Source organism: Pseudochaenichthys georgianus, chromosome 4, assembly GCF_902827115.2.
Source record: "Pseudochaenichthys georgianus chromosome 4, fPseGeo1.2, whole genome shotgun sequence".
NCBI lineage: Eukaryota > Metazoa > Chordata > Actinopteri > Perciformes > Channichthyidae > Pseudochaenichthys > Pseudochaenichthys georgianus.
Genome location: NC_047506.1, coordinates 18,969,947 through 18,990,928, shown reverse-complemented (window position 1 = coordinate 18,990,928; position 20,982 = coordinate 18,969,947). Strand labels below are relative to the sequence as shown.

Genomic DNA, 20,982 nt, shown 5'->3' with positions numbered 1-20,982 from the left:
TAAATAACACCTTTCAGGTGCATTTAATAAGAAGTCTGTACATGATAACATAAGCGTCTTCACACTGAGTGCACAATAGTGTGTAAAACTGTGGTAATGTTATGCCCCTCAAGATATTATATCTGTCTCTAATATTAATCAAACCCTACTTTTTTCACATCTCCACTCTCTGTCACGTTTCTGTATTACAGGCAATTCCCAATCAATCTGGCATTAAATAGTTTATATCAACAGTATGTAAGTAACATGTACTTAGGTAACTTATTTCGGTATTTGTACTTTCATCATATACCATTTTAAACTCTATTCAAGAGGAAAATGTTTGACCATTTCACAGCTAGTGAATTGTATTTTTATTTTCGATATTTCTAATACATTCTGTTGCAAGTACTTTGTACTTGGGCTTAGAAAATAACTAAATTCAGGAAGCTTATGGTAGTATTTTTATAATGCAATATTGCTACTTTTACTTTAGTCAATTTTATACATTTTAAACCACTGAAAACGCACTGCCCATTATGGTTTTATAAAATCCTTTTTACTTACTAGCCTTTATATGTTTATTATTCTCTTTTCCATTTGAGACCCTTTTACTCTTTGCTTCTCCAATGAAACTGTTTTCCATTAGTAAGAGTGTTATCACCAATCAACCAAATACCCATCTCTTACAAACAAAAAATGATTGAATTACATTTTCACATTAAAGTTTCTTATCTATTCAAATGTACATACAAAGAGGAAGGCTTTGGATTTCAGGGTAAAACTGTGTCTGAAAACATATTGGTGTTTTAAATGAAAGCCCTCTGCAACATATGTCAATTTTTAAATTATAAACACTAACCTAAGGTTACTAAACCTGAAGGTTTAGCAATAAATGTATTCAAAATGCGTCAGATGTATTAGAGATATGTTGTGTCAGATGGAAAATAACCTATACATAGCCTATACGGTCGCTAAGAAGGGGGACTATTCTAATAGAGTCATATATCAGGAATTATGGCAAAAATAATGTGTGTACCATTTTATTCATCATGCAATTATTGTATATGACTGATTAACAATACAAATAGAAGTAATTCGCTATCCATTCTGGAGTATTCCCCAAGCTTTGCAAAGCTCCCATAGGGACTATACATGTCAGAATGAGATTCACCCTCACATTCAGTGTTCTTGTTTCTCTTCATCTCTTTCAGAGGACAAAATGAGGTCATACCTCAGTGTGTCAAGATAATAGCAGACTCCCTCCACTGGGACTGGAGTCAATCAAGACATGTTTTTTTTGGGAGGAGGGGGATGTAAATGACATTGTACATGGGGAAAATAGACTGATTCTGTATCTCAAAAGAGACCTCAAATGAGTACTATATTGTTAGTGAGTCAAAATAGAGCAGGAGGTGAAAGCATGATGATGTGATTACCAAAAGTCCTCTGGATTGTCAGTGTCGTTGTGTGTAAACTCATTCTATGTTGTTTATAATTGACATTATACAATATCAAACATAGATTATAGCAATGTATGTATTGTACAAGGCTTGAAAGAAAATGTTTATCTGCCGTGCAGGTTAATTGAAAAATATGCTCAGTAAGTGACACAACACTCTCTTAACAAACTATACAAATACAGGGAACATTGCACCAAGCAGTACATTACAGACCATGTCAGCAGCAACTGCATGTTATACATACAAAAACTGGATATTTGCATACAAAGCTAAATCTATAAAATGCAGAGTCAGTGGTTACTGCGTTTAATAGCTTTTAGAGCACTTTTCAATTTGGCTTTAAAGCTACCAATAAAGCTTTAACTCTTTATGTCACCTGGTGAGCCAGTGAAGTGTGTCTCATGTGACACAGATACATTGTTTTGTTACTATACAGGTTTGTGGAACATATTACTTTATTTGTTAATATTACAATCCATTTTGTAATAAATATCCATTAATAATAAGTAAACTTACTGCCTGATTTTTCTTTTTGTTTTCATTAGGGCTATTTTTACTCTTTTTAATTTTAAATATATTTTGTAATAAAATGCAGCAGACGGACACCTGATTCATTAAATAAAAAAACGATGTTTGCTTTAACTAAATGTAATGTTACAGCATTTGGCTGCTCCAGGCTTCTTTTGTCAGGAAAGTAAAGAAATAATAGAAGAATTCGAAATGTACTCAGTTAGATTCCTCCACTGCATAAATCCACAGACTGCTAGTCATAAATCATTGTTCAAGCTTGAAATAAAAAACAGCACCCTCTCCCTGTTACAAGTGGAACATCAGACCTTCAAATCTGACCTCATGGTACCACATCCACTGAAAGGATAGGCTACAGGGGTGCCCCGACTGGTCGATCGCAGGTAGATTCCCAGTCGATCGCGAGATGTGTCTAAAAATAGAACAACAATATTCTGTTTTATCGTTAATGACCTATAACATAATCTTCCTGTGCCAGAATGATGTACCTGAACGCATCACAGCTTTGTGATTGGCGTGACCCCATGTGTCGGGGCGTGGCTAGTGGGCAATAATTTGCTGACGTTGGCCCATTCCCAAACCGCCCCCTACACCCTACTCCTACACCCTACCCCTCCGTTTGCGCGTTCACGTGGAGGGTCCGCCATAGTAAGGGCTGTTCCAAAGCAACGAGTGTGGAGCGGTGTGGGCTACCAAGCCCTCAAACAACGAGTCTGCAGCGATGCTGACTTGAGACCGGTCTCTACCTGACCGGAGTCACGCTGTGTGTGTCTGTCAGGAAACACGCTGTGTACAAGCAGTTCCAGCAAACATCCACTGATAAACTGCGATGTTAACAACCTCATGATAACCTCATATGTTTTTAACTTAGGATCATACCCGTGTTCAGTCTAGAAAAAGGTAAATATGTGCATTTTATTATAAAGTTGTGTATATTTACAGACCGTTGCAAAAACTAAGACGCTTATAAACATCAGGTTTAAAACTAAAAGAGCTTTGAAACACAATGAAAGATGTTTTGAGTTTTATTTGAGTTATTCATTTAAACTTTTTGTCTAAGAGATGCTGATTTGAAACCGTTGTTACATACAGTTACGGCTTTTCCTGTTTCTGCCGGAGAGAGGGGAGGCCGTCCCAAAGCTTGCTGCTGTATTTACTCCCTCCATCTGCAGGAGGGAGCCTCGTTGAGCTGCGAGTGTGGCTACAGACGGAGTTCACTCCGTCACGGAGGGGTAGGGTCGAGGGTGTGGTTTGGGATTGGGCCATTGTCCGTGTCAAGAGGAGTGACAGTCACGCACACACACGCACACACACGAGACCACAATTATGGCAGAAAATATATAATTTTCACTCCGAGGGAGGATGATTATTTTTGTATCTATTCCAATTCAAAGTCCATCTGTCTCATCTGCAATGCGAGCGTAGCTTTATCGAAGAAGGGTAATTTAGGAGCGGCATTTCAAAACTGCACAAACGCTACGAGACGGAATTCCCTCCTAATTCTGCCCTAAGCTCCCAAAAGGTGAGGGACCTGAAAGGACAGCTAAATGCACAGCAGTCCATTTTCACCAGGCCCAACAACAAGAACAAGGCTGCTACCATAGCATCTTATCGTGTCAGTCACGTTCTTGCGAAACACATGAAGTCTTTCAAAGACGGCGAAGTTGTGAAAGAAGCATTCCTGGAGGCTGCCGACGCGCTTTTTGGGGGACAGTAAAAATAACAGTAGCATTTCAACAGGTTTTTGATATAATAAAAACTCAAGTTAGATACCGTTATTAATCAGCTGTAAGTTTTAGTTTGTTTGAACTTATTCATTATAATTATTGTACAAAATGGTATAAGAATGCAAACATTAAGATATGTTCTGTTTAAATTGATTATAGTCTATTATCAATTCAGGTTAAGAAACTAGTGTTGCTTGCATCCTATTTTAAAGGCATTTCTTTTTATACTCTACTAAACTGCAAAAAAAAGAGTTTGATTCTATTAATTTTGTCTTTTTTTATTGCACTTTGGCAGCAGATTCCTGCGTAGCTTCAGATCTGAGTTGTCTTATTAGTAAGCCTAATTTACACTTTTGTAGCAACAATATTTTTATATAATGGCAAAGAAAGGGTTCAGTGTCTTTTCTTTTTTTCCTGTGTCATATGTGGCAGCACTGTTCAATGTTTCTTGAAAACATTACCCACTGTAGTATGTGACGTGTGAATAAATTCCAACTCTGTATCAACAACACTGTTGTGTAACTTCAGTTAAATACTTGTATGTGTGTAGATTAGAAAGAGGTAAGATAAAGGATCTGCAGTATTTTATGAAGTATTAATCGTACAAAGGTCAGTTTTATACAAGTAGAAGTGTGTATTTACCTGGTAGTAGGCTGTCAGTAATGGCTACGCCTGGACGCTTGGACTGGTAGATCTCGGCAGACTGGCAACTTTAAAAGTAGCTCTCGGTTCAAAAAAGGTTGGGCACCCCTGGGCAACACCAACGATCGAGCCAGTAAAATATATATATGCCATCAATTATTCCAGAGTGCTCACAGTTAGCTCAACTCACACACACACACACACACACACACACACACACACACACACACACACACACACACACACACACACACACACACACACACACACACACACACACACACACACACACACACACACACACACACACACATTTATTTTCAAATACTAACCAAAGTAATTATGTTGTAATTGGTCATTAGGCCAACATGCTTTACATTTTATTTTAACATACAAATGTGCTTGGTGAAATCTGTCTGCACATGAGTTAAAAACACAAGAGGACTCTGAACTGACAGATAATGAAATTATTTTTATCTGGTTGACGTATGGAATACCTCTGCTGCCCTTTGACTCGACTTTCCCTTCAGTTTGACCCTGGTCGAGAAATGCTGAGGGCAGCAGCATGTTATATGAGGACACCTTTAAAGAGCACCGGTGATGAAACAGGTCATGTGATAAAGTAGCTAACGAAGAGGCAGTTGTTGTTTTTGCCCTCCTGAAAAGGATGTAAATGTAAAGATAACATTGAAAAAGTAATATACAAGATGTAACGTTTAAGAGCTATAGAGTGTTGTTTAAAGAGGTTTCTAGGCAAGGCAAGTTTATTTATATAGCACCTTTCAACACAAGGCAATTCAAGGTGCTTTACAAAAATGAAAGACATTCAGACAAAGGCATTTAAAAACAGTCATTAAAAAGCAAAGATACAAAATAAACATTAAAAGAAAAAAATACATGAATAAAAAGTTACAGTGCAATTTAAGATATGAATAGTTCACACATAAGTTCCACTTTACTGATGCCTTTCTTTAAGGTTTCTCCGAACATGAGCTGTGTACGCTTGTATGGCACATACGTCCCGAGCAGCATACACAGAGAAAATCAGCCAGGACAAAGTCCCCAGACTAGGGGGAAATAAATGTAAACAAGCATTTTAATTGTAATACTACTTATTATGTCCAATGTTTAAGGTGGTGGATGAATTGTTTTAATATGAAAAGTGAAATTGTTTATGTTTTGAAAATGGATAGTTGATTGGGATTATTTATCTTGTGTTGATTGAGAGGAAAACAAATATAAAACAGTCTCCTGGAGCTAAAACCTCATCGTAAGGTTTCTGATGGGCTTTTTGTGGTCTGTGACATGAGAGCTTGGAGAACTGCAGAAAAAAGGGAAGGTGTTTATTGTTTCCCATCTCGTACCTCATTCACACCAACGCAACTCCGGTTCAAGCTCCGTGCTAGAGCTTTTCAGGTTCAGAACCAGTTCTTCGGTTTAGCTCTGGCTCTTTTCACACCGCCCAGAGTCCAACTGGTAATGCGTCGTTGTGTCATCGTTTGCGTCATGACGTAACCGTTTGCGTGCCTGCTTCATAAAGCCAAACCGCACGGATGAAATCAGTTGCATTCATTTTGTATGGCTCTATTACCTCATTCACACCAACGCAACGCCGGTTCAAGCTCCATGCTAGAGCTTTTCAGGTTCAGAACCAGTTCTTCGGTTTAGCTCTGACTCTTTTCACACCGCCCAGAGTCCGACTGGTAATGCGTCGTTGCGTCATCGTTTGCGTCATGACGTAACCGTTTGCGTGCCTGCTTCATAAAGCGAAACCGCGCGGATGAAATCAGTTGCATTCATTTCTTATGGCTCTATCTGCAGCTTTTCCGGAGTCATTTCTGTGGTTTAGTTATATTATTATAAAAAAGTGTACTCGTGTCAATAAAGTTTTTTTAAAACACAACTGCTTCCGAGGTCGGTCTTATTTCTTAAGGTGGACTGAACCATGAGTGTGGAGTAACGTTGTATCTTTCATTTAAATGAACTGTAACCTTCACCCAGGTATTTGACAGCTGTTCTCAAATGAACACGTGAAGTAAAGTTGAATATTTATAGTTTTATAGCTGTATAATGAGTTATAATGAGAGGTGATCAACGTGAATGCTCAGGTTCCACCTTAACACGCAGACACGTTGCTTCACCATGAGCAGAAACCTGTATACAGTCTATGGTAGAAACACTGAAACTCTGAAACTCTTGTTAAGTTTCTCCATCGTTGTGTACAAACTGGATAAAACGCGGGCTTTTTGTTGTTGTTCAGGAGGTGATCTGCCCTGCACCCGCCTCGACTTAAGCGTGACGTATGTGCTGCTTTTGCTCTGGCCGGACAATTTTTTGGTGCTTGAAACGAACCGGATTCCGGAGCTAAGAGGCTGCTCCGCTGCGGTGTGAAGAGGAAAACCCGGTGCTTTTCAAGCTCCAGTTCCGAACCGGCCCTGAAACACCGTTGGTGTGAATGAGGTATCAGAGTGCTGTGGTTCCTGAATGAATCTGAGCTCCTGGAAATAACTATTATTCACAGGCAGTGCAGATGAAGAGCCTCGTGTGAGAGCGGTAGGTGGATGAAAACCTGCATTTTGATGAGGACCCTCACAGAGGAGCCGGCCTCACTCTGCCTCACCTAATGGGACTGAAGTGCATGATGGGTAACCGGGGCAGAGTGCCTGTGAAGATGATCAGATGATCCATGTTTGTGCAGTAAATATTACAACACATGGAAAGCCTCAGTGACATCGGGTTTGTTGTAATTAATTAATCTATCAATTATAACCTACACTAAACAAGTTGTTATGACTGTTATCTACACATCTGATTCAATGCACTACATTAATGTAGTTCATGCTGTTTCTTAGAGGCCATATTGACATTATAAAATCAACTTAACCAAAGCATCAATTCATTATTTAAAACCTTTTTCCTATTACCTAATTGTTTCTGCTTTACATGCTATAGTATTTGTAAAAGTAATCTAGGAATCTAAAATGTTTCAATAGCATTTTATATCCTGTTATGATTATAACAATCACGTAAACTTATTGTATTAGCAAAAAAACAATAACACCTCAAATTTTTGTTTGTATATAGACATTAGGACTAAAATGTCTCTGAAGGAACTAATAATGTTTGAACATCGTAATGCATAAACAATTAGAACATTTTAATTTCATGCGAGCACCTGCATCAATTGTATACATCTTTGTGAAAAGGATAGGCTTACAATTGTAGGCATGTGTATTTACGAGAGTTTGAACTACGCTTTAGCTTAAAGTATGTTAACACATTAAGGGCAGCAATACAAAAACATAGCCTAATGCTTTTCATAAATACTGCAGCTTGAGGGCTTTTCTTAGTGTATTTAGCTTCTTCAACTTCTTATGCAATAGCTTCAGCTGTCTTTGCTCAGAGAGCAAGAAAAAACAGAGCTCTCACTCTGCTGCAGTTCAGTCCCATCTAAACAAGAAACCTAATTTTAAAAGATAGGAAATGGAGCATGATTTATTTTGTTAAAACATTTTTAGCATTTCATTTGTGATAGAGATGGATGAGAGGAGTGAAACTATATATGTTCAATATGTAACTAATGTAAAAGGTAGCCTATCACTTTAGCTTAGCATAAAGAACACAAACAAAAGGGGAAACCGTATCCAGATCCGAAGGTAATACAATACAGCTACCAGCACGTCTTAAGCTCACTCATAATTGTCATAATTAAAAAAATGACTTTTGGATTTAGAGGAGTCTCATGTTCCGCCTTTTTTCGTGGCCAGACACAGTGACTTCATGGAGTCGATGGCAGTGACTTCAGTCCTCACACACACCATGGTGCTGAAACTTTCTTATTTCAGTTTTAAACAAACATAACAGCCTAATATACCTTATGCCTCTATGCACAGATATCTACTGTTTTCCAAAAAGAACAAAAAAGTGTCAAGAGTGTTATTGATCTATAATTTTTGAGCTGGCTTTGGTTGCATGCAGCTTATGCAACATACTTAAATGTGGAGAGCAGAAGAGGCAGAAAGCATTGGCCAAAATGCAACTTGTGTTTATCTTCTGATGACGATTTAGCTTATTATTCACCCCTACAGATATCTGCCTATGCATATTAATGCAAATATAAACATCATCAGCACCGACCCCATTACCATGTTTCAGTGGGTTCTCACACTTCAAACAATGACCTGCGAGTAATTATGTCAGACCCACTCTGCGTAGCATTTAAGTACTTCAGTTTTCCAGGCTTGTGCAAGTTACTCTATTTGTTTAGGTGCTCTGCCCAATCCAGTGGGATATCCTGACCCTATAAGGTCAATGCCTTACCGCCGCCCGGACCTCAAACAGCTATGCAGGGTGGATTTTACAATATTACACATTTCCACAAGGAACATTAGGTTTTGGGCTGGCTGTTATGAGTTACCCAGATATCAAGGGAAGCCCACAAATACAGGCCATTTCCTCCTGAGGCTAAATTGCTGTCTGCAGATTGGTTATCGGGTATGTGAAAGATATACATGGCAGGAAGTATCATACAAATAAATAGGTTAAGGATAATGCAGGGAAGATATTCATGTGAGGCTTTATTTTTATGATGTTCATTAGTTTGGCGAGTTGCCTGTGCAGAATAAGGGAGTAAGCTACAACACCTATGTTCAGGAAAATACCTTTCCTGAACACTGAGCACCATAAGGTTTACTAAATTCAAATAATGTTTTATGTTGCAGAGCTAGTGAGCCAGTTATTTACCGCAGAGTGAATCATCTGCTCTACAGAGGATCTTGGACACCTCCTCCCTCCTCTGGGAATGTGTGTGAGTCTTTGACCTGCAGTGAAACTCAGGCCGTGTCAGCACTTCTGAGCCCGATATAAAGCGCTGCCTCTTGCCTTTCACTCTCTTCTGAGTGGAGACACAGTCCGACCAACAGTTAAACAGACTCCAAACAACCACCACCTTCTCCTCCATATTACTACAAAATGACCACCGCAGCTGAGCCCATATTCAGCAGTGGAGAGGACTGCAAGCCCTCCTGGCACGACGCTAGCGCCGGCTACAATGAGACCGATACACACCTGGAGATCATGGGCAAGCCCGTGATGGAGCGCTGGGAGACCCCGTACATGCACTCCCTGTCGACCGTTGCAGCCTCAAAAGGTAAAAGTCGAGGTTCAGGAAAGCGAATGTTTGTCCATTATCGGACTACTTTATTGGACTAATTTGCCCATAATAAGCTGTTTTTCCTTAGGGCGATAAACAAGAAAAACACCAAATAATGTCATAAATAACATATATACAGTTATGCCATTCATATGTTGCTGTATAGGTGAACATATTCTCTAAACACAAAAAAAACTGTAGTTCCAGTGAACTGTTTTATTGTGTAGGATACCTTTCTGTAAAATAAAGAGATTTATAAATGCAAAACATATATTTATTAAAAAAATGTTTTAAATATACACACATTGGAACTATTACAAAAGGAGAGAGAAGGAAAGAGCAGGAGGCAGTAATGTATACCAAAAAAAGTATTTTCTGGGGATGTGCAAAGGTTCTAAATAAATATGCAAGATGCAGGGACAAAAGTCCTTAAAAATAACAAAAATCCATCTGCTTTATAGGAATTGGAAGTAAAATATGCATTCATTGAAATGCGTTTGTGGACTTTTGAGATTTGGTCAATTAATTTTGGTGTGTTAATGTATGTATGTATGTATGTATGTATGTATTTTTACACATATTAAATAGTTAACATTTATTTTTTGATAAATGATATGGGGGACACGTGAGAGTGTGAGCAGCATGGTGCTCAATGATGTGTGAGTACTACAGCAGCTGTTTCTCTACTCATGGGATCTGGCCAAGAAATATGCAGGGGAAATGGACATCTGCTTTGTGTGAAAATAGAACGATCCACACACCCTCGCAGACATGTGGGAGGGGAAAGGCTGTGTGTACACTGATACTGTCTGCACAACACTGTTCAGATGCACGTTTCTCTTTGCATGTTTTAAGACATACATTTATGAAACATGTAGTTCACTGGAAATGTTGGACACTGAAAGTGCATTTTCTAACCACAATGTTGTTATTGTCCACTATATTATTTTAATGCCATATGCATTCAAGCCATTCATGTCTTGATTATTTCTTAATTTTAAGATTCAATTGATTGATTTAAAAACATGTACACAACATAATACAATTAAAATGTGAATATTACAGTGATCTGCTGATTAAAGACTCAGTAAATCATTTTGAAGGGGTCAAGCGGCGACACATAGCCTATACCCCTCATCTATTTATATGCTTCTCTGAAAGGAAATGAAACCCTTTGACCTTTCTGTCAAAACACATGTTACTACCTTTATGGTTACTACCAACCAACTGGCTACAAACAACTGGCTTTCCCTCCACACCCAACACAGGGGACGTAATTCAACTACAAAAACCTGAGTGCATGGTTTTGTTAGTCCATGTGCGCAATGACTCAGAAAATAAATAATGCTAATGTTATACTACTGAGCCCTGCAACATTCAAAGTGTCATCGCAGTCATCGTTTTGAAAGAAATTCTTTGCACTCCAAACTCTTAGTTTTGAGTCTTAAACAAGTCATAATACATTCTGCACCAATTTTTACCTGCATGTGCATACTGAAATGTGTTTATTGTTTACCACCACCAAAGACTAGCCACTATCCATCAGAATTCCTGAGAATTAACTGCTGACTAAAAATGAATGTCACAGTTGTACAAGTTTCTCTCATATTTTCTGACGTAATTGTCTCCCTGGGTTCTGTCTGGTAGGCGGTCGGGTTCTGGAGATTGGTTTCGGCATGGCCATCGCTGCCACCAAGATGGAGTCTTTTCCCATCGAGGAGCACTGGATCATTGAGTGCAACGACGGCGTCTTTGCCAGACTGGAGAACTGGGCTAAGTCTCAGCCACATAAGGTCAGTAAAGATCAATATTATCTGCAGGTATTGGTTTATTACAGATGTTTTGTTGCACTGCATGTTTGCACGTCTAGGTTATTGTTACTGTCCTTAAAGATGTGTAAAATGTGTGGTTATGTTTGTGCAGGTCGTCCCCCTGAAGGGCCTTTGGGAGAACGTTGTTTCCACTCTGCCAGATAAGCACTTTGATGGTAAGAAATCAAACCAGACAGCGTTATTAAACACCACAAGACAGTACAAACATTTCTTCCCTTTATGCTTTCTTAAAAATCTGATGGACTATCCCTTACCACATCAGGGTAAAAAAAGTTCTGCCCCGGTTTGGTCACTCAGTTGAAGTTATTGATTGCTGAAAGTCAGTGTGAGGTTGCATAATCCATTAAAGATTCCATAAAACTTCAGCTACTGGTGCACGAGATGTTGATGAACACACTGAGACATTATCCATTTCACCTATTTGACGTATACAAGGGAACCAATCAAATGAATGCAGTCTACTAAAAACATGTCTCTCTTCTCCCAGGTATCCTGTATGACACATACCCTCTGTCAGAGGAGACATGGCACACTCATCAGTTTGACTTCATTAAGGTAAGTAGTTAAAATGTACATAAAACGATACAGTACATTACAAAACGTCCTGAAAGGATTAAAATACTGAAGGAGAATAATCACTGGATTGTTGGAATTGCTTGCATGTAAAGTGGATACAAGCCACTCATGTATAGTTCAAATTTCAATATACAGTCGTAATAATTAACCTTTTTTCTCTATCTGTAACAATTACAATTAAAACTTCTGATATAAGCTGAAGTAAATGTTTTTTAATAACATTAAAATTCAATGATCTTTGAATATTAGATACAGCAGGTCAGAAAAGCATTTGGCAACATCGTGAATATGATTGTTTAAGTTGCAAACATAGAAATAAAAAACAAATTGAGAAGCAGTATTAATAAATGTAGTGTTAATATATTGTGTGGTGCACATACTGGAGTCTTCATATCCCCGGTTTAATTGATTTGTTCCGGGTGTCTCTGCAGGGTCACGCTCACAGGCTGCTGAAGTCCGGCGGTGTCCTCACCTACTGCAACCTGACCTCCTGGGGAGAGCTGCTCAAGACCAAATACGACAACATCGTCAAGATGTTCGAGGTTGGTCAGCTTCTTAACTCAACTCAAGGACAAGACATTTAACTAATCAAAAACTGTATAACTTCTGTTTTCTGCACTGTGCGTGGTCTTCTTAGTTGTGATTTGCTTCTGTTGCTTGGAATGTGTATGACAACAGAAATGTTTAACGTGTCATATTTATCTATCTGTGAGTGTTTCTATCAAGGTTGTTCCGAGTACAACCTGAATTACATGTTGCAATCGTTTCAAGGTTAGCGATAAATAGCCCTGCCGGCCTCCACACACTGACCAGCGCTGTCTGTTAACGATTTTCAGGAGACCCAGATGCCTCATCTAGTCCAAGCTGGCTTCAAGAAAGAGAAGATTAGCACCACCACGATGGACATCGCACCGCCCGAAGAATGCAAATACTATTCCTTCAATAAGATGATCACTCCCACCATCATCAAGGACTAAAGCCTGAAGATGCTGCTGCAACTTTTATTTTTTTTGTACCATAATGTGCCTTCTCATCTGACCCTTCTGACCTCCTGACTGTTTATTCCACTATCTGCCATATCTCAATAAATACAAGTCCTTCCGATTCAGATTGCATGTGTTCATTTTAATTACAATTTGTACTAAAGTTTTAAGTTTTCAAATTGTTCAATTTTTCGGACCAATGTCTTCTTTTGAGTTATAGGTTTTGTTGGTCACTACAGCTCTGTTACTAAATTATCAGGCCATTAATAAATGTTATTCTTCACAGCAGACTAAAACTACATCAAATCACCAAAAATACATTTACACCCCATCTGTTTGACGTCTTAAATCACCCAGTATCTGTCATAAACTCCAGAAAATCTTCCTTGACCTCAATACTTTTCCAAATAATGCATAATTGCTCAGCGGCATGCATCAGAAGCAGTGGGGGAACAGATCTCAAAGGTTGTTTACTGAAATAAAAGCAAAAAAACACCACACTCTGACTAACAAAACAAAATATTTTGTTAAAAGCAAAGTCTCAACATTTCTAAATGTTAACTTAGAGGTAGAGAAGTAAACTGCCCTTCAATTGTCAAGATAACAAATATACATGATCTAGTATGTCTCCTACCAAAGTGTTATATTATTATAGATTCTATCACAAATACATGTATATGGGACATATAATTGGGCCAGGTATGTCCACAGACAGACAGAAATATAGAGAGCAGTCTCTGTGGGAGTTCTTGATACAGTAGGTGTCTCCAAGAGCACACTTTGCCATAATGGTACACACAGATTCACAAGCTAAAAAATGTTTTAAATGGCCTTCTTAAATACATTTAAAAAATCGAACAAAAATGAGCAGTTTAAATGGATTTTCCTTTATTTACATAATTTATAATTTAAGTATTTGGATACTAACAATATAGATTACTGCATGCTACACTGTTAAGTAATTGTGTAAGTATTCAATGTATAATGAAAAGCCTTCAATAAAACAATAAGTTGGCTGTAAAATTGTCCACTGAGATGGACACGGTCCAGCACAGCAAACGTTTGAATATATGGTTGTAGATAACGGTGCATGTTATCACCGAATACTTCGAATAAGTGACCACCTGGTGCAGACACATTAATAATTAAATGAACGGATGACGCAACTCCAAGCTGCAGTCCGGTGGGAAACCACAGCTGGCAGATCTCAAATCTGAATCACACCAAATTGAAATGCAAACATTTTTAAAGCAACATATCCAAATGTTCTCTGGATTCAGTTTCTAGAATTTGAAGATTTACTTATTTTCTTTGGCATTTATTGTTATATGAATATCTTTGAGGATTTTTACGGTTGGCCCTTTTGGTGTAGGAGGAATTCAAAAAGCCTTTTTTCCCAATGTTCCCAGATAACAATAATATTATACAAAACAATAATTAAGAACATTTGTTTTTTCATACATTCTTTAGTGCTGAGGTATTCCTATCTTTAGTGGAGGTATTTGGCTAATATGTGTTCAACCATTTGGGTTTTTGGATCCTCTATGAGATGCAGCTGTTTTTAAAGAACCAATATCTCCATTAAGTTCTCAATTATGGTATATTCGTATTAGCTCATTTGTTACAAATACAGGATATTGTAAATACATGCCAGATCTTTTTTGAGGCAATTCAGAAAGTGTCACCATCATAGAGTTTGTGTCACCTCAACGTCCTGCTGAGCCCACATCTCGGTCACAATTCCTTTTGGATTTTTACCAATTGTTTGTCTTCTTTTATCCTCTATAAAATGTGAATACGAGGTGTTGCTATTTATTTATTTATTTTTAAATATTTTTGATAATTTATTAATTATATCACTATTCATCCAGGTATCGGTGCTGGTGACAACAGGAGCCACCTTGTGGTTTGAACTTGGCCTGACTGGTCACAGTGGGAAGAATGACACACAGTATGACAAAACAATGTGTTTTCATGCAAGCCCAGTTTATTCGCAACAATATTTAAGATAGAACAGGATAACTTAAATCATTCTATGGTCTTGTTGTATGTCGAGAGATGGCAAAAAAAAAAGGAGAACAATAATGTAATTGTTTCAAACTAAAGTGTGGTTATACACCAACATGATTTCCCTGCAACAGAAACAGTCTCCATAATTAAAACTGAACTAAAGAAGCAGAACAACTGAGTGACAGCTGCGGTTAGGTTGAAAATAAACAGCAGTGCACCGAGTGTAAATTACAGTAAGGATTTTATTGAAGTTAGTTCCTGTAGCTCTACATGGAGGAGGAGCCGCACTCCAAATGAAACCAGAAATACACCATTTACATACCAGATACAGAGACACATATTACACATTCACTTCCTATACCAGATCCTCAGCTTCTTCTCACGTTTGATTTTCTTCTGCAGCTGTAAAGTCCCGTAGAGGAGAGCCTCTGCAGTGGGGGGGCAACCTGAAAACAGAGCAACTCGTATTACTCATACTGACAGCAAGAAAATGCCAAGCAGTTTTCATGTAATAATATTAGTTATTACAATAAAATAAGTACTGCCATTACTACAAATATTACCAGTATTTATTAATAATTCAATGATTTGGTAATAGATCGACCCCCGCCACTATCAATGATAACAATAATACAGTTGATAGTGCTTCAACTACTACCACTGAGATAGTTATAAACCTCTGTGTTTTTTAATGAACCTGATCCTACATTTTTGAAGCCACGTCAATACAAACGTTACGTTAGTAATGACTTTGGCGGCCCCTGTCGACAAAAGCAGCAACGCCTCGTCCCATAAAGATATGCAGCTGCCAGACTCCTTTTAGAAAACCTCTCATTTTACAGCAGCAGGGTCTGACCCTCTGCCCCTCTCACCCCTGTTAAGGTTTCTGATCACTTGCAGGTCATAAATCGTTGAGCGGATGTTGCAATGGCAGGTATTTAGAATAACTTAAAACATTTTCATTATTTAGCTGAGAGTCTTGTTTGCTCATGTTGGTCTATCTGTACTGCATTGAGACTGTTTCAAAACTATTTCAGCAAACAAAACAACAAATGTGTGATTGCTGTTCAAAAAGGATTTCCATAAGATTTTGGAACCTGGTTGCAGAAATCCACAAACGCATCAGTGACAGTGAATGATTTCTGGCAATGAGGTTGATAAGCAGCAAGTCTTTTATTCCAACCTAAAGATGTTTAAAAATTGGTTTGGATCAGGGCTCTGTGCAGGCCAGTCAACTTCTTCCAAAACAAACTCTTTTCATATTTCTTCACGTGCATTTGTGCACAGGGGCATTTACTGTTCATCATAAAGTGTGTGTTTGATATGTCCTCATTTTAAATGACAGTTTTAAAAAACTAAACAATTTTGTAGATTTGATCAGTAACATATCGTGCACTAATGTTTACCTGGAACATAAATGTCCACTGGTACAATTCGGTCACATCCTCTGACCACAGAGTAGGAGTAATGGTAGTAGCCTCCTCCGTTAGCACAGCTGGAAAAGCATCATTTTGGAAAACACCGTTAGGTATTGAGACAATTACAGTTGAGGTTCAGACTCTAAACAATAGGTATTTAAAAGCTATTTAAGTGCAAAAAAAAACATTTAAAGTGGACCTATCATGCTATATTTGAAACATATATTGTAGGGCCACACCTATATAAAACATGCCTGTGAATTTTTTTTTTCAAAATACCAAACAGATCATGTATTTTAGTCATGCCTCATTTCGCTCTATTTGCTCTTTTCCAGCCCTGTTTTTGCCAGGGCTGATTCTGCTTTTGTGGCAGACTACAGCGCCACTTACAGGCCTGTCATATGTACTACAGCGCTTTCGAGCGGTCTCTCATTCCCCTGATAGGTGGAGAGTTGCCCATATTACCGGAGCACCCCTTTTCTGACGTCAGAAAAATCCAAATAATAATCAGCTCCGTTGCAGCCCCGTTTTTAGAGATTTGGGTATGGAGGAAAAGAGAGAGGGTTGTGTTTTCTGACACTTGGTGAGTTCCCTGACACACATATTCATGTATAAAAGACGTACAAAAGTGCATTTTGCATGATAGGTCCCCTTTAACTTTAAGCACACCATGACAACAATGAAAGATACAAAGATTTCAGGTAAATTCTAGTGACCATAAATCAGAAAGAAGAACACTGGATAAACTAAATCACAGCCAAACTAGACATTAAGGCAGGTGTTGGGGCATAGAATAGAATTAGAATTGGGAGGGCTGAAACCCTCTTTAAAATGGACACACATGCAGAGTACACAGTACACACAAAATGTGGCCTCTGCATTTAACCCATCCTAGTACCAGGAGTCTAGTACTAGGAGCAGTGGGCAGCTATTGTACAGCGCCCGGGGAGCAATGGGAGTGGGGGGGGGAAGGGGGGTGTTCAGTGCCTTGCTCAAAGGCACCACGGCAGGGCAGGAGGTGAACTGGGACCTCTCCAAATAGCAGTCCACACTCCATATTTTAGGTCTGGTTGGGGACTTGAACCGGCGACCCTACAGCTCCCAGTCCAAGCCCCTACTGACTGGACATGAAGAGTATTCAGTGAGAAAGAGAAGAGAAGACTGCTGTTAGCATACCTTCCCATGGAAATCACGTATCTGGGCTCCGGCATCTGGTCGTACACCTGTTGGAAAGAAGACGCACTTCAGTCACTCTTATATAAAGTCTGACTAAGACCTAAATCCGTCCTCTCGGCTGGAAGGAGGCTTCGTGCCAGTCTACCGATCGAGCGACAGGCTGGTCATAATCCAGGCGGCAAATAAACAGCTATACTGTTCTCATGCAGAGACAGAAGTCTGAGAGAGCTGCAGTGAAAACTGACAATGTCTGAGCAGGAAATCCAGTTTTTGGAAAAGTTTTCCTCCATACCACGGAGCTGAATGAGATCAGAGATAGTGTTTGGGGTCTGCTGTTTGGAGCGTGATAAGTTACACTTATTTCAATATTAAACAGCTGCTATTACATCCCACCATTTCCCCCTTACCTTCCGCAGAGCAGGAGCCATTTTATTGGTCAGTGTTCCTGCCACGATCATGACATCAGACTGGCGGGGACTTGCTCTGAACACCACTCCAAAGCGATCCATGTCGTAACGAGGTGCCGCCATGTGCATCATCTCCACCGCGCAGCATGCCAGGCCAAAGGTCATAGGCCACAGAGAGCTCTGAAGGATGAGCACAGCAGAGACATGAAGACCAGCAACACAGGTAGAGATGCATTAATATATCAGCTTTAAAAAGCACAATATGCTATTTCTATCTGCTAGGGTTCCCTCGATTAAAAACAATTAACAAAGACATCTAACTTTGTGGTACACCCCTCAGCAGTAACATCCCAGGTCACGAGACAGAACAACTGCAGACATCAATCCACTCCACATATGTAGGTGTAACCACTCCCAACATCCTCTCATCTACTCACCCTGCGGGCCCAGTTCACCAGGTCGTCCAGCTTGGTGATAACATACTCCCCCTTGCTGGTGGCTACAGCTGCCGGTTGGGCTGCTGCCACTGCCGTGCTCTGCTCTCTGACCGGAACCAAGCTGCAACAGAAGGACAGAATATTTAAACTGTGTACACAGTGTTTACAGATTAAACATATTTACTCCAGAGTTTCTCTGGTAACTCACCTCGTGGTGGTATTCTCTTTTTTTGCAATGTTGTGCAGACTCCTTTGATGAACAGCAAATACTGAAATGGGCCTGGAGAAAACATTTATAAGCATGTTAATTATAACATATACATATGTAACAGTCAATGAAATCCCATACAGTCAGTTTCACTAGAAATGTAATTCTTCAGTGCGATGACAGACACTGTGTGTGATGGACAGATGGGCAGATTTTATATGAGACGATGATTTAGTTTGAGCTCCCTAAACTTGATGCCGCTTTAAAGGATTACCGTGACTGTTCCACACACACAGGCTGAGCTCTCCTGCTGCTAGAAGAAAGACTGCACAGCCATTGTTTCAGCAATTGCTTTCAAGAAGATTGTTTCCGTTTGTTATTCTCTTCAATGGGAAACAATCTGACCTCTACAGTATCAGTGTAACTTGACCTACTGTGTGATGTGGTCGATGTGGATATTTTTGGAGAATATCCCACTTTGCATTAACTGCCTGCAGAGTTTGAATTTAAAGTTAGATCTTTCTTATAGCTGCGGGCGAGCAATTCAAGCTTCTTCTTTTTTTTTACCAGAAAACGAACTCCACTCCTGTTCAAGTTATAATAATAAAGCAGCTATAGGACAAGGAGCTGAATTAAATTAGGTGAAGATTGAAACAAAGAAAACGTGTGCAAGTTTCTTACCTTGTTGAAAAGCAGCCGAACATGGCCAGACGAGGCGCTGCAAAAATAAAAGCATTTCCCAAACTGAATAAATTGTATACAACAGTGATATAATGCAAATACTTAACATGTTTTAACAGCTGTATTTTTCAATATTTTTTGTGATCTTGTTTGAACAGTGCATTCAGGTGTAACATTACTAGTTATTTTGTCAAGATGAACTGACAATTTAATGATGGACACAAATGTTTAACCTCAGTGAGATCATCTCAATCCAAGTACTGACTGCTAAATCTGGACATGGTGATCTCTACTAGAGATTATTGTGCGATCCTCCTCAGAATCATTTTTTACAATTCAACTGTAAACGATAAGGTTACCCCTTTTTAAGCGGTACTGTATAATACAGTACAGTCAATAACCACAAGAGACCCATTTGTTACTGCTTTAGATGCTGCTAGGCGTGTTTAAAGCACGCCGAATCTGAGAGTAGCCTTTGTGGAAACCTTTAAAACTCTTAAATTATACTTGACGCAGCATACGGTTCGCAGAAAATGATGAGGAAACCCTGACAGGCTTCAAGGGGAGTTTGGTTTGACCATCGTATCCATTGATGAGGACACATACTGTGGCTAACGACATGTTTGGCATGGTTGTCCACCCCCAATGTAGATGCAAACGTACTAACATAACTGAAATGGATTGGTTTACTTTAAACAATGCGTGTCGTTATATTGTTAGCTAAAGTTACTGTTACTTGAATGCATCTGGAAATCACGTAAGCGCTAACCCAGTTAGCCGCCATGCTAACGCCGACAGAGCAAGGTCAGTGTGCGCATTCAATAAAGTTACAAATCCGAGTGACGACACAATCAAAACAGTGGGTAGCGTATTATATATGTTTAGGTGTGTATATACCGTTATCAACATACGTATAGAAACGCCGTAATGTTTATTAAAAAAACATTTTTGTTAGATCAAAACATCATTTACCTGCTAACGCTGCCATCTTTGGGATTCTGATTACGTCAGACTGCTTCCTGTATGAGCTCGAGCTACAGAGGGCGCTGCTGTAACAATGACAACCAGTTTATCTAACCGGGTCATAAGGTTTCAGAGCATTACCAGAAATATAGTTAATTTAAGGTTAACCTTTTGTATTCTTTATTTAAGGGAAATATGGTGGTCATATCTAACCAGTAAATGTAAAGAATATTGACACAATACAATGGCAGAATAAACCTTTACAAATCAATCACCAAGTGTAGGCAATTGTAGGTTGGCTGACACACACTGACTACTACTGACTTGTGGCAATGTGACTTTTTAAAGTATGATGATGAACATTATGTAAAGATATACATTACAATTTAAACTAAACCGTAAAAATGTAGTATTGTCACTGAATATTTTATGGATTATTTTTGATCTTAATAAGTGTCTCTAGACTACAGAGGTGCAGAGGCATAAAGTGGCTAAACTGTTGGCCAATGATTTATGTGAAACATATTTAATAGCCCTTATCAACTCTAAATTATGTAACACATAATAATCTGAACTGACAATTTGCCTTTTAGGAAAGAGCTGTTTTACTTCCTGGAGGGTAATATGTGAACAAATCATTCTCATGAACGGTGCTTATTCTACATCATTTACAAATTAAGTTATTAAGTTAGTCTTTTAAACAACTGGCTCTGTGTTTTCATTTTAGAGGTAAGGACTAGACGGTGACCCATATAATCAAATGGAGCAGCTTTGCTCATGGTAGAGCTGCTTTAATGTGT

General features: G+C 38.9%; 2 protein-coding genes across 2 annotated transcripts; one reads left to right on the top strand and one right to left on the bottom strand.

Moving 5' to 3' along the window:
* Positions 1 to 9,144: 9,144 nt before the first annotated feature.
* On the top strand, positions 9,145 to 13,007 carry gamt (guanidinoacetate N-methyltransferase). The gene is made up of 6 exons (XM_034081511.2): positions 9,145 to 9,488; positions 11,139 to 11,284; positions 11,415 to 11,478; positions 11,811 to 11,878; positions 12,331 to 12,441; positions 12,736 to 13,007. The coding sequence occupies exons 1-6, from the start codon at positions 9,311 to 9,313 to the stop codon at positions 12,874 to 12,876; spliced, it is 708 nt and encodes a 235-aa protein (XP_033937402.1). The 5' UTR covers positions 9,145 to 9,310; the 3' UTR covers positions 12,877 to 13,007.
* A 2,109-nt stretch (positions 13,008 to 15,116) lies between these two features.
* On the bottom strand, positions 15,117 to 20,261 carry ndufs7 (NADH:ubiquinone oxidoreductase core subunit S7). The gene is made up of 8 exons (XM_034082035.2): positions 20,192 to 20,261; positions 19,220 to 19,256; positions 18,539 to 18,610; positions 18,331 to 18,451; positions 17,894 to 18,073; positions 17,487 to 17,533; positions 16,299 to 16,387; positions 15,117 to 15,338 (listed from the first exon to the last, which is right to left on the bottom strand). The coding sequence occupies exons 1-8, from the start codon at positions 20,205 to 20,207 to the stop codon at positions 15,241 to 15,243; spliced, it is 660 nt and encodes a 219-aa protein (XP_033937926.1). The 5' UTR covers positions 20,208 to 20,261; the 3' UTR covers positions 15,117 to 15,240.
* Positions 20,262 to 20,982: the final 721 nt, after the last annotated feature.

Excerpts from the sequence above, each read along its gene's own strand:
- gamt (XM_034081511.2), top strand. The coding sequence starts at position 9,311 with ATGACCACCGCAGCTGAGCCCATATTCAGCAGTGGAGAGGACTGCAAG. Across the intron at positions 9,489-11,138 it reads GACCGTTGCAGCCTCAAAAG|GCGGTCGGGTTCTGGAGATT; the intron begins GTAAAAGTCGAG and ends TCTGTCTGGTAG. Across the intron at positions 11,285-11,414 it reads CTAAGTCTCAGCCACATAAG|GTCGTCCCCCTGAAGGGCCT; the intron begins GTCAGTAAAGAT and ends ATGTTTGTGCAG.
- ndufs7 (XM_034082035.2), bottom strand. Across the intron at positions 18,074-18,330 it reads TGGTGAACTGGGCCCGCAGG|AGCTCTCTGTGGCCTATGAC; the intron begins GTGAGTAGATGA and ends CTCATCCTTCAG. Across the intron at positions 15,339-16,298 it reads AGTGGACATTTATGTTCCAG|GTTGCCCCCCCACTGCAGAG; the intron begins GTAAACATTAGT and ends CTCTGTTTTCAG.